This window comes from Rattus norvegicus, chromosome 1, assembly GCF_021556685.1.
Source record: "Rattus norvegicus strain SHRSP/BbbUtx chromosome 1, alternate assembly SHRSP_T2T, whole genome shotgun sequence".
NCBI classification, from domain to species: Eukaryota; Metazoa; Chordata; class Mammalia; order Rodentia; family Muridae; genus Rattus; species Rattus norvegicus.
In genome coordinates, this window is record NC_141534.1 from 14357705 (window position 1) to 14370000 (window position 12296).

Genomic DNA, 12296 nt, shown 5'->3' on the forward strand with positions numbered 1-12296 from the left:
AGTTACTTCATGAGCACCCTTAGTCCATTCGGGCTTCCACAGTTGTAGTCTCAGCTACTTGTAGGGTATGTTTAGTTAATTTTAAGTATGTTCAAACAGAATCACTTGTTCATTTGTTTTCGTTTCCATGTTCTTCTGAGATGGTGTTTTGTCATCTAGTTCCGGGTGTGCACTGTCGTTCTGGACAACTGTCCGTTGCAGGGCACCGTCAGGGCAGACCTACCTCTGACTCATAACATTTCCCGGCTGAACATGAGTTAGATTTGCCTCCCAGGTAAATGCCTAGTTCAGAGGCTTGCTTCTACCTACATCTGGTGTCCTCTGCCTAAGCATGCACAGATACATGACAAGTATTAGAACGTTGCCGACGAGCGTGTTTGAGTGCTGCCAGCTTCTAGACAGCCACCCCTGCTCTAGAGGAGTCAGTGTTGATGGGAAATACAGAACAAAGAGATCCAGAGCCCTAGCGGAGTATAAGGAAATTATCTCAGAAATTCATCTTAGACGCCCTGCCTCTGCTCATTTCCCTCCTAAGCAAGGTTTTGGGCTGTTTTTGCATTGAAAGATTTCAAGCGGATTGGTTTGTGTTAGACAAAGTCAACGTCATTAGACATTTTAGAAACATTGACTACAGAAGGATCCCGGGCAAGCATAAGTGAAAGAGTTTTATAGCCCAGAGGGCGTTCACACCGCACATACCAGGTTTTAGAGTTTTCGTGTGCACTTGTAACAGTGGTGTTTTTTAGTTACTCGATAGAGAAGTATTTGATTCCAAACTCACGGTGGGGGGATTTGTTCTGACCTTGTACAGTCGGTCAATTTGAGTTCATTGTGTACAAAGAGGAATGAGAGGTCGCTGTCAAGTTTGCCCATCACTCTTCTCAAACAGAAGCGGAGGAAGAGCTATGATTTGGGAACACAGGAAGCTGAGCAAACATGGTTATGAACGTGTCGTGGGATAGATGGACAGTTTTCGTCTTTTCTCTATTGATGTAGCTCAGTGGATGAAACCCCCACAGCCTGAGATGGAGCCTCCCCCAGAGGTCGTTCCTTTGTGTTCCTTTCAGATTCTTGCCTGTGGGTGTGTCAAACACCACAGCCTCATCTTCTTGTTTATGAGGCAGGGTCTCACTCAGAGTATTCCAGGCTGGCCTGGAACCCAGAATGTAAGTCAGGCTGCCGTCAAACTTGTAACAGTCCCCATGCCTCAGCCTCGAGATGGTCGGGATTAAAGGCGTGAGCCGCCATGCTTGGTGGCCAGCTCACCTTAACGTCACAAATTCAGAGCCAACAACTGACGTGTGAATCTCGTCTCTTCCTCTGCAGCGGTTTCCAACTTAGACGAGGAGAGCCGATGGACCGTCCACTATACGGCGCCGTGGCACCAGCAGGAGAATGTGTTCCTCCCCTCCACAAGACCCCCCTGTGTTGAGGACCTGCACCGCCAAGCGAAGCTCAACCTCAAATCAGTGCTAAGGGGTAAGACAGTGCTCTGGGCTTGCTGGGCTGGAACGGCTAGTGGTTAGGAACTGACAGCATCAACTTAATCTGAAAAAGATGAGGTGTAGACACTGAGCATCTCCGTGAATACAACCGTATGTATGCCAAGAAGCTTCCGGTCCTTGTAAGACCCTGTCTTTTTACTGGCTTGCGCATCTGCCTTCAGAGCACCCAGTGATGCTTAGAATCCCCGTGCACTCCGACCGCCCCTGCCCGTGTTAATCTTATCCAGATAAACTTGCCGACATGGGACTTTGCCACTGCCTTTTAAAGCTCTTGTAGGTATTGAAAGCAAATTTGCTAAAGCTGGTGCTTTTAAATGGAATGTTCTGTTTGGTTAATGTTAGATGGCGGAGGGGGGCGGGGGGCGTTCCTCTATGTAAACTTTGACGTGATGCTAAGCAATTAAGGTATCAGAATTGGGTAATGCCTAGCAGGGGTCTTCTGTCCATAGGTTATGTTAGCAGTGGCTGCCAGGAAGTACAAAAGGCGGGCATCTCTACGGAGATCAGAGATCGTAGTGGGAAGGACCTTACGAAGACGATAAAGTAGGAGACCAGGGGATTCTTCTGAGGGAAAGGGTTCACTTGGAAAGACTTGGAGAGACTGTAATAAAGCAACACAGCAAAGATCTCACCCTCCAGCGCACCATTCCTCGCAGATCTCTCATCACGTGACATTTGGGTCGTAAATAAACCAAAGAAGTATTTGCGGTTTACTTGACTTTCGATGAATCTGAACACCGTTTTTATTACCCAGCTGTAGTAAGTTTGAAACTTGGATAGTTCTGTCACTGACCCAAGGAGAAAGCAATGTGAGGAACCTCTGGCTTTGTAAGAACTGTTGCTCATAAATCATTTGTTAAGTGATTTGCTTGTTAATGTTTTAACACAGCGGTACCAATGTGTGCCTATTAAATAGTTTATTGCGATGGTTTTCAACCTGTGGGTCACGACCGTCAGGAAACACGTGTTTTCGACGTTCTCAGGAACCCTCAACCGCAACTTTATTCTCATTGATACTTCATAACAGTACTTTTGCTACTGAGTCCCGTCTCAATTCCTGCGACCATCAGAAACGTGTTTTCCTATGGTCGTGGCGCACAGGTTGAGAACCACTGGTTTATTACGATGCCAAGACCTAGTTTAAGCCCACTGAATGTCTCGTCTCACTTAACTCCATAGTTATTCTAGTGTTCCCTCTGCACCTGGATGAGGCCGTAATTCACAAAGGTAAACCTGTCTGTCCCCCCAACGTGAGTCGTAACCACCAGGACTTAGACTTGGATCCCCTTAGGCTGTGGAACTCATCTCTCTCTCTGAAAACTGACTTCGACAGCTGTTGACTGGGAATCATTGTTCCGAAGCAAGTGTAGAATATGAAGGCTGAATCCTGACTATCCTGGAATTTGCACTTTGTAGTACAAATCACACTGGAAAAAATTCTCAGGAGATAATGCCCAAAACTGTTCTTTGGGAATGAAAAAAAAAGTCAGATAATTTTTACTCAGAGGCCCACAGAGAAGCAGTAGATTTACCATAAAATTACTGCTAATTTTTTTCTTCCTTGAATTGTTTTTACATCTGTATGATAGATCATCTGACTATCACCTGTCTGTCTGTCTACATACCTATGCCACAGCAGATGTGTGTAGGTCAGAGGGCAACCTGCTAACTTATGGAAGCAGTTCTTCCCTTTCACCATACGGGTCCTGGGGAATCAAACTCAGGTCCTTAGGTTTAGTGGCAAGCCCCTTTTTCTGCCGAACCCTATTACCCACTTTCTTTTCCCCTTAATTTTCTTAATGCATAGTGTCTTGGAGTATCTTGTTTTAGACTCTAAAACTTGGGGCATTATCAGGTTCTTTTTTTTTTTTTTCATTGAGCCAGGGTAACTCATATGTTTAGTGACTGCAAGCTTGAATGAGAACAGTCTTAGTTTTGCTCATTTGCATGGCCTTGGAGTTCTACTCTGAGCTGAATCACCTTCATGATACTGATTGCATAGTGTACTTAAATCCAACCGTAGCGGAGAACCGTTTGGTCGCCAGCGGTTCATCGCCAGTCAGTTTCAGCAGGAGCATCTCTACTTTATCCTCTGCCAGGTAATTAATGGGACCGTGGCGGGGATCCCAGGACAAATCCTAGAGGCAGCGCCTCTCTCAGATCTCTCTGCCCAGCGCCTGAGCAGCCAAGCACTGGCTTGCAGAGAGCTTTCCCGTGAGGTGTGCTCGAGTCTGAATATCCAGGCCCACCCATTTTGTTGACTACTCTCCAGGAAACTATGCCTCATTCTCACGTTCATGTATTTTCAAGTCCCGCATCAGGGCTTTCCTTCCCTTAGAGGACTGAGCATCCATCTATCTATGGATTCTGCAGAACCACACATGAGATACCATCACCCCAGGGTTTTGCCAAGACTTGAAATTTTATTTTGAAAAGATAATTCTGGTTAGTTGGGTGTTTTGTTTTGTTTTAAAGCCTGCAACAGTTTCGAGAGATGTCCTTTTTTTTTTTTTTTAAAGATTTATTTATTTTATTTATAGGTGGTTGTGAGCCACCATGTGGTTGCTGGGAGTTGAACTCAGGACCTCTGGAAGAGTAGTCAGTGCTCTTAACCGCTGAGCCATCTCTCCAGCCCCAGAGAGATGTTCTGTTCATAAAATTAATAACCTTGGAAAATTCTTGGACTACACCTTTTAAAGTCTGGATTTTTAAGCCTCCTTCTTGAGGTTTTAAATATGACTTTGCGAATCACGGCTGGATAGGATGAAGTGACAAAGACAGTTCTTTTCTATATATATTTTATTCTATATATATTTTATTTTTTTATATATGAATACACTGTAACTGCCTTCAGACACACCAGAAGAGGGCATCAGATCTCATTACAGATGGTTGTGAGCCACCATGTGGTTGCTGGGAATTGGACTCAGGACCTCTGGAAGAGCAGTCGGTGCTCTTAACCACTGAGCCATCTCTCCAGCCCCCAACAGTTCTTTTCTGTTCTGTATTTACTTGTGATCACTTTTGATTCACTTAGAACCTCTTCTCTCCACCCCCCACCCCATCATTTTAGCAAACTGAAACAAAAGCACGGTGTTCATGCAGGCCAGTGAAGGTTCAGAGTAGCAGGGAAACACTGGTGAGGACATCACAGCATGGACACTCCGAGTATCTCCAGGTTTGCATACAGGGGAAACTTGGCCTTGTGAGCTATCAGTTTAAGTTAATTCTCCCAGAACATTTTTTTTTTGCTCAAAAATATAGAAAAGTGTATAATTCTCTGTAGCAAACAATCCTATTTTGTTCTCCCTCTAATCTCTCTGCAACCTCGTCTTTAATTTTAAAGACGGTGTAGCGTTTCTTTCTTGCTAAGAGTGCTGTCTTCTTATCACTTAAGTACTCATGAATTATTTTGTCCCTTTCTGTAGGAGAGGAAGCTAGGCTTGCCTAGTGATAAGGACGACAAAGTGCCAATGGCCTCGGTACAGTGAGCACCAATAGACCAACAAATAAACCCCAAACGTATACTTCTCAATGTAAACTGGAAGGGCTTGGTGGTGGGTCCAGTGGCCACCGAGGAAGACACACGCTTATGGGAAATTGTGCTGAGCAAAAGTTAGGTTTAAGTTAATGTCCAAAGGCAGGTGATTGCTGCAGTTGCTGTGTGAGCATCCGCTTTGTGCTGGCTTGTTTGCCTGCCCTTGTGTTCAGTTCTTTATTTGGACAGCGTCTCCTTCTGTTATCCAGCCTGTCCTAGACTTCTGCCGAAGCCTCTCCCGTGCTGGGATCATTATCCTCTGCCTCTATGCCCATCTTCATGTGAGGAGTTTTGAGTGAACCGCTCTCCAGTTTTAGGGGCTCAGTTTGGCGTCCCAATGACTCAGGCAGCTTTGAAGGTGAGGGGTAGCAGGTGCGCAGGGAATCTTGAAAATGGAAATACCAGGAGGGCGAGTTCTCCAGTTCTCCACCAGCCTCCTAGTTCGTCTTTTACTTCCCCACTCCAGGCAGACAGGTCTTTCCAGATGTCTAACGCCGTGCATGACACATCTGGAGGCAGGGAATCCCTTGGGCACTATTTTTAAAAAAAAAGATTTATTTATTTTATTTATATATGAGTATACTGTAGTTCTCTTCAGACACTTCAGAAGAGAGCATCCCATTACAGATGGTTGTGAGCCACCATGTGGTTGCTGGGATTTGAACTCAGGACCTCTGGAAGAGCAGTCAGTGCTCTTAACCTCTGAGCCATCTCTCCAGCCCCCTTGTGCACTTTCAATGTTCAAAATGTAGCAAAGACGATTTGTATTCATTGTCAGTCTCTGGGCAGTGTGATAAAACATAGTAGCCGTGTTTTTAGATCAAATGCTGGTTTTCTCCACCTGCTACTAGTGGTCTAGGTTATGAATCACTATCCTTGAAGATACATGTTACTTAGATCTGAAAACAGTATTTCAGTGTTTGTTTGGTTTGTTTCTTGGAGTCCTGAATTTCTTTTTTTTTTTTCCTTAAGATTTTCTTATTTTTATGTGTATCAGTGTTTTGTGTACATGTATAATCTGTGGATCACATGCAAGCTTGGTGCCTATGGCGGCTAAGAGAAGGCGTTAAATTCCCTGGAGCTGGACTTATGGATGGCTATGGGGCCACCTTTCCAGCCCCTTGTTTTATTTAATAAGACATCTGACTCACAGAGAATAGGGAGGCTTGCAGATGGATTCCATCATCCATGAAGAATTAATTCTCTTGGCACTGTGCTGAACACCCAGATTTTACCCCTTTTTTCTCCCAGGGTCCAGGGTGTGGCACTATTAGAAGGTGTGGCCCTGTTGGAGGGAGTGTTACTGTGGGAGTGGGCTTTGAGACCCTTCTCTTGGCTTCCTGGAAGCCAGTCTTCTCCTGACCGCAGATGAAGATGTAGAACTCTTAGCTCCCCTCCAGTACCATGTCTGCTTGGACACTGCCATGCTTCCTGCTAAAATGGTGATGGACTGAAGCTCAGAACCATTAAATCATTGCCTTTATGCGAGTCGCCTTGGTTATGGTGCCTCTACCCAACAGTAGAAACCCTACCTAAGTCAACTCCATAGGTACTTGCACCTTTATGACCTTTACTGGAGACAGCTCTGATGAAAGATGCCCTCTCAATAACCACGTTTTATCTACACGGCCTTTAGTGTTCTCGGAAGAGTCTCAGTTGAGCAGGAAGAGGGCACTGGAAGCTAGGGAGGGATTGGCTCTGAGAGAGGAGGGTCCTTGTTTGTTTCTCCACAGTTCTCAGGCTTCATTTGACAATAATGAACATATTAGAGACTGAAATAAAGGCATCATGTTCAAGTCTCCAAAAAGCTCAACCCCGGAGATATAAATACAGTTTCTCACAGTATGTTTAACAGACAGTTTAGTCACTGTATCTGTGTACACTGCTGCCTGAATTAGTTCACAGAGCATCTGCTGTTGGTATCGAGAATGTTCTTGTAGTCAAGAGTTCCTTGCTGAGAAATGCATTTTAGCAGGTTCGCTTGCTCTGTGACTCCAGACACAGGAGTGCAAGCACCTGGAAGAGCATTTGATTTGGCCTGTGATCTTTTAAAGTCAGAGTCACATTCGTTACCTCTGAAAGGACAGAGCTGGTGGATTTCTGATGCTATAAAGAGACTACTTTTCTCAGATGCTTAGCGAGAAGTGTATGCATTCACACGTCAGCCTGTTTAAAGCTCAGCTTTCTTCAAATTGTGGACGAGGTTTCTAAGTAGATTCGGCCAGGTTTCTGAGTCCAGTTTTTCTGATGCAATAGACCGACGGTTGCATCCCTCTTACAGTGGGCAGTCGGGTCCCTGAGACCTCACAGATAATATTTTGTGTCTTGGGCAATAGATTCTTGTCTTGGAGACCCTGTAACAGGAATCTCAAAATACCTGCCCCTCATCGTAGAAGAGGTGTTTGTGGAACGAGGGGTCCATTTTAATTTAGTATGGTGACACACAGATGTGAGTAGAACATAGGCCCTTTTCTGAAATGGCTGCCATGTTTTAGTGCTATCCCATCATGCACTGTGGGAAGAGGCGGGGGTGGGGGGAAGAGGAGGAAGAGGAGAGATGTAAGTTGACCTTGAAAGCTATAGTTCATGCTATAGTTCACGTCATCCCCATTTCCCACCAGTCTCTTAACAACACTTACAGTAGAGATCTGGCAGGCGCCCGTCTGTCTGATGGTCAGCCCTCTCCCATTCTGTAGACAGAGAAACCAAAGCCCTGAGAAGCTGAGGGATGTCCCCACTCTGCAGATCTGTTGTGATCTCAGCCCCCTGGACATCGTGAGGAGACTTGTATGGCTGCCGTCGACTTCCTGAGAGCTCACAGGGATGGGGCTCACCCTGGAGTTCAGTGTCCAAGGCAGGTTTGCTTACTTGAGGTAGTTCCTTTAGGAGATTCCCATGAGCTCATCGTTGCCTCAGGTAGCTTTCACAGTTGTTCCTGGAATCTCCTTTCCACTCTCACCGAGATTTCATTAGCATTCGAACTGGTGCAAAAGGCTCAGAGAAGGACTGTGTGGTATCAGGTGTGACTGGAGCGCCTTGATGTTGTTTGGTGCTGTTTCTAAGGTTATATTCGGCTCTGGTACCTCGATAGACTTAAAATGTGTGAAGTGCAGATTTCAGGGGAAATTCTGAAGGCTTGGAAATTGTAGGTAAAAGATTTATCACTTGTACTTGGTACTCTGCCTAGCTTCTGACTTCCTGAAGAGCATTGAGATATCAAAAAAGAAAAAAAGAAAAGAAAGAAAAGAAAAAAGCAGAGTATTGCTAGCTAAAGAAAAAACATGCTAAGTTCTATGAGCAAGTAATTTATTTACGAATTGTTCAAAATCATGTTCTAGGGTGGTTTTCTGGTTCGTTTTTGTTCGTTCGTTTCTGTTTTTTATTTCTGTTTTTGTTTTTAGATCGGGTCTCTACAGCCTAGCCCGGTTGTGAACTCGAGTCACAGTGAACAGCCTGTCTGTCTCAGCTTCCTGAGTGCTGGGATTCTAAGCACACAACGCCAGGCCTGGCTTCCACCTTTCTAGTTTAAACAAAAATGGGCATAAAATCAGGGCAGAAGTGGCCATAAAATACTCGTCACGAAAACCCCACAGAACGCAGGCGTGAGATACGGCTCTCCTATTTGCTTCAAGCCCAGCAGAGATGGATTAGAGTCTTGCTCTGTGGTCTCTGAGATGGGAGACCGAGGTTCGGATCTGAGAGTTGTTAGAACACAGCAAGGCCATCTCGGGAGTCATCTCTCATTTTTGTTCTTGGCTTCTGGAAAACAGCTTATGGTTTTATCTCTCTTTTTTTTCCCCCCCTAGCTCCAAAATTCTAATTGGCTCGACTCTGTGAGTGTGATAAATGTGCAGATTATTGTCGGAGACACATACCAACTGCTGCGCCTAAGCCCTGACAAACTGTCTAAAATCAAGTTTCTGTTCTCATAATTTTTTTTTTTTTCTGGGCCAAGTATTGCAAGTGAGTCACTGGGCTGGATATTGTAATACAGCCAAAGATGAGTAACTGTTGTTTTCTTCCAGCAGCTTAAACCAGGCGGAGAGATAAGACTGTATGAATAACTGGTATGCCATGTCGATGGCAGTATTACTGAGCCTCTCCCCACCCTTGGGCGTAGGCTTTAAGACATGAACTTAATCATTCCTCTGCTTTGTTTGAAAGTCTTTTCTAGCTCCTGTTCAGATCTCTAATACCACAACCCGTGTGAAGTGACCCCTGCTGTCTGTGTCCCTGTACCAAATCACCTGTTCTCTTTCATGTGCCTCTCAGACCCTCTTGTCTGGTCTTTATCATTTTTTTTAAACAGGGAAGTTTCATAAAGTTCTTTAACTAGCGTGCTAGTTTGCCCCCACTCCACCCGCCACTGTGCTCCAATCTTTGCCCTTTTGAACCATGACCTCCTGGCCACCTCCCACTGTGCCTCTTTGATAGTTCCATGGGTATCTGAATCTCCACAGAGCTCGCCCGGACTTCCCAGTGGCCCCTCTTTGTCCTTCCACGCGTTCCCACAGAACCTTATAACTCTCTATACAAACAGCTTTAAAGCATGGAGTAACTATGTTTCCACATGTTTTCACCCACTAAAGCAGGAACTTTAGTAACAGGACTTTGTTACTGTGTGTCCTGTGTGTCCTCAGCCCACAGTCCAGCATATTAGACTAGAAATGCTACTCCATTTGTGGAAGCCCGGTCATCTAGAACTTCAGGGAGCCGAGTCAAAGCCACCAACTGTAAGGTTGTGGTAGCAGGAGTGTGAATGAAGAAGGCTGGGGGAGTGGATTTCAGTTAATCCTGCGAGCCTACATTATTTTATATTTCTAGAGGGCTGCAGCTGGAAAAGGTGCAAGAAAGCAACTGTGGAAGGAGAAAGTCGCAGGGATGAGGCGGCCACCCTGCCGCTTATAACAGGAAGAGTTTGAGGCTGTTGGATGGGTTACTTGGAAGCCACCTTTGAAAGAGCTGCTGAAAGGCTGTGAATCTGGGAACAGTGTATAGCGCCAGAGGTGTGACCTGTGTCTTCTTAGACAGTTGGAGAATGGTGTTTGAGTTGGAACAAGAGACCATGCGGTTCCCTTAAGAGAGGTGCTGGGGCTTGGTGGAAATACAGCTCTACTGTATTAATTAGCCAGCCAGTGAGAAAGGTGATTTCAGTTGCTAATCTGTGTCCAGTGCTTGTAAACTGAGTTAAATTGACCTTTTAAAAGACATGATAATGTAATTGAAGCCACTCCTCTTTTTTTTTTTTTTAAATGCCTTGGGCGTGCGTTAAATGTGGAGTTTTTGTCTCTAGGAAAAAATGTTTGACTTGAAACAAGGCCTTAAATCCCTTATTGAGAAACAGGAGCAAAAGACAGAGACATGGAGCTAACAGAACGGAAACTGTGGAAAGTGTGCTGATTAATGTATCCCATTGGACTCGATGTCCTCTAGTAACTACTTCATATACAGTGACCCTGAGGAGTGCCTTCCTTGGTGTAACCAGTGAGAGAGAAATCAGGCGCTGGGAAAAGTAAGCCGCCATTGCTTTTCAGTAGGTGAAGAGGACTCCCTTCCCCCATTTTTAATGGCGACTAGCCTGCGAAAGATTGAGCCCACAAGTACCTTCAGACACTCTGGGCCTGAACAAAGCAGCATGGAATGTTTCAACAAAGGCTTTTTGTTTCCTTTTCGTCCACAGCGAGTCCGGTGTCTCAGCGATTCTGTGCTCACTCCTGATAAAGTAACTTGAGTGGTTTCTGTGCTTCGGTCAGTGTGGCAGGAAAATGCTATATTGAAGGCCCCTAGATAAGGTCTGCCCTGGCTCCCCCCACGGCCCCAGTGTCTGGTGTTGGCAGAGAATCCCCACCGGCCACTTGATATTGGGTCCTCTGCAGCTGCCTGCGATAGCAGTCAGGATTCTAACGTGAAGTGAGATGGCCTTCACCATGGCTTTTCTGGCTGTGCTCGACTGGGACTCCTGACTTTCACAGTTGTTGTGGGTGCCTCATTTCAATCAGATCCCGCTCTGGAAGCCTTCTTAAATTAATTTGGGGATGCAAAGAGAAGAGGCTGTAAAAATTGACCTTCTGCGATGGTCAATGACATCTTAATCGTGATGCTGTTGATGGCGTGTTTAAAAAAAAAGTGCTAAGAATTAATCCAGTGGCTTAAGTATTGGTATTTTCTTACTAAAGTCCCTTTCCTGCCTCATTAACTATGAAGGGGGATATTAATAAAAATGGCTTTAAAGCCTTTGAAAGCTTTACTGCCAAATAGTTTCTCATATATCTGAATTTAAAATTGCATATGGATATATGTGTATGAATACATACATACATACATAAGCATACATATGTATGAAATTATTTGTATGTCTGAAGTTGCCTGTGGTGATTAGTGTCAGGGAGGGTGATACTGGTCCCAACACAGATAGACAGTGCGTGTTAACAGCTAAGTCCGCACTTTCCTTTGACTGTTGGGCTGATGGCCAGCAAGCAGTGTGTTCTACGTCTGGGACCTCTGCCCTCCCCATCTTAGTCTGTGTCTTGTTGAATACACTGTATGAATCGACATGAGAACTCAAGTAGAATTGGGTAGAAATATGTTTTGGCTTGTCTCCTGCAGCAGAGAGAGCCAACTGTTTGTCTGGTGGCAGTCTGTCATTGTCTCTTCTCCTGCCTTACTCTTCTCTTAAACTTGACTGATGGTTTCTCTGGATGTGCGGTTTTCCCTTGGACATCTGTGTGATCCGGCTGGCCAGAAAGCTTCTGGGGATTACCAGTGATTCAGTCAGCTGTTTGGTTTTAGCGTCTGGATGGTTGGTGCGTTGGTTTTTTTTGTGCTTTTTTTTTTTTCTTTTATCACTGACAAATTGCATGAAGTAAAGGACTTAGGAAGAAGATTTATTTTAGCCCAGCATTTCAGACGGCTCAGAACTGCATTTTCCTCCCTAAGCCAGGAGTAGTAGTAGTAGTGAGGCAGAACATTTTGGTGACAGGGCACTTGGAGCAGGCTACTCACCTCACAGTTGAGAGAAATGGAGAAAGAAAGAGGCTAGGAAACAAACTGTGCCCTTCGAAAGGTCAGGCCCCATATTTCACCATTTCTACTACCTAAATAGTCCATTCAATTCAGAACCAATCAATTAACCAATCAATGGATTATCCTCCTATTTATTGGTCAAGGCAGAGCCTCCACTATTGGGACCAATGTTGGGGTTTAAATCTTGGCTCTCGGGGTCGGGGATTTAGCTCAGTGGTAGAGCGCTTGCC

At 45.0% G+C, this 12296-nt stretch overlaps 1 protein-coding gene across 10 annotated transcripts in view; it reads left to right on the forward strand.

Annotated features, from left to right (window-relative positions):
• Nucleotides 1–12296, forward strand: part of Nhsl1 (NHS-like 1) — a 235601-nt gene that overhangs the window by 171381 nt on the left and 51924 nt on the right. For all 10 annotated transcript variants that reach the window (XM_087556596.1, XM_087556587.1, XM_087556554.1 and 7 more), the window contains 1 exon segment: nucleotides 1327–1479. Coding sequence is in view for 8 of the 10 variants with exons in the window: in XM_087556554.1 (XP_087412680.1) it covers nucleotides 1327–1479 (153 nt within the window). In the remaining 2 variants the exon portion in view is untranslated.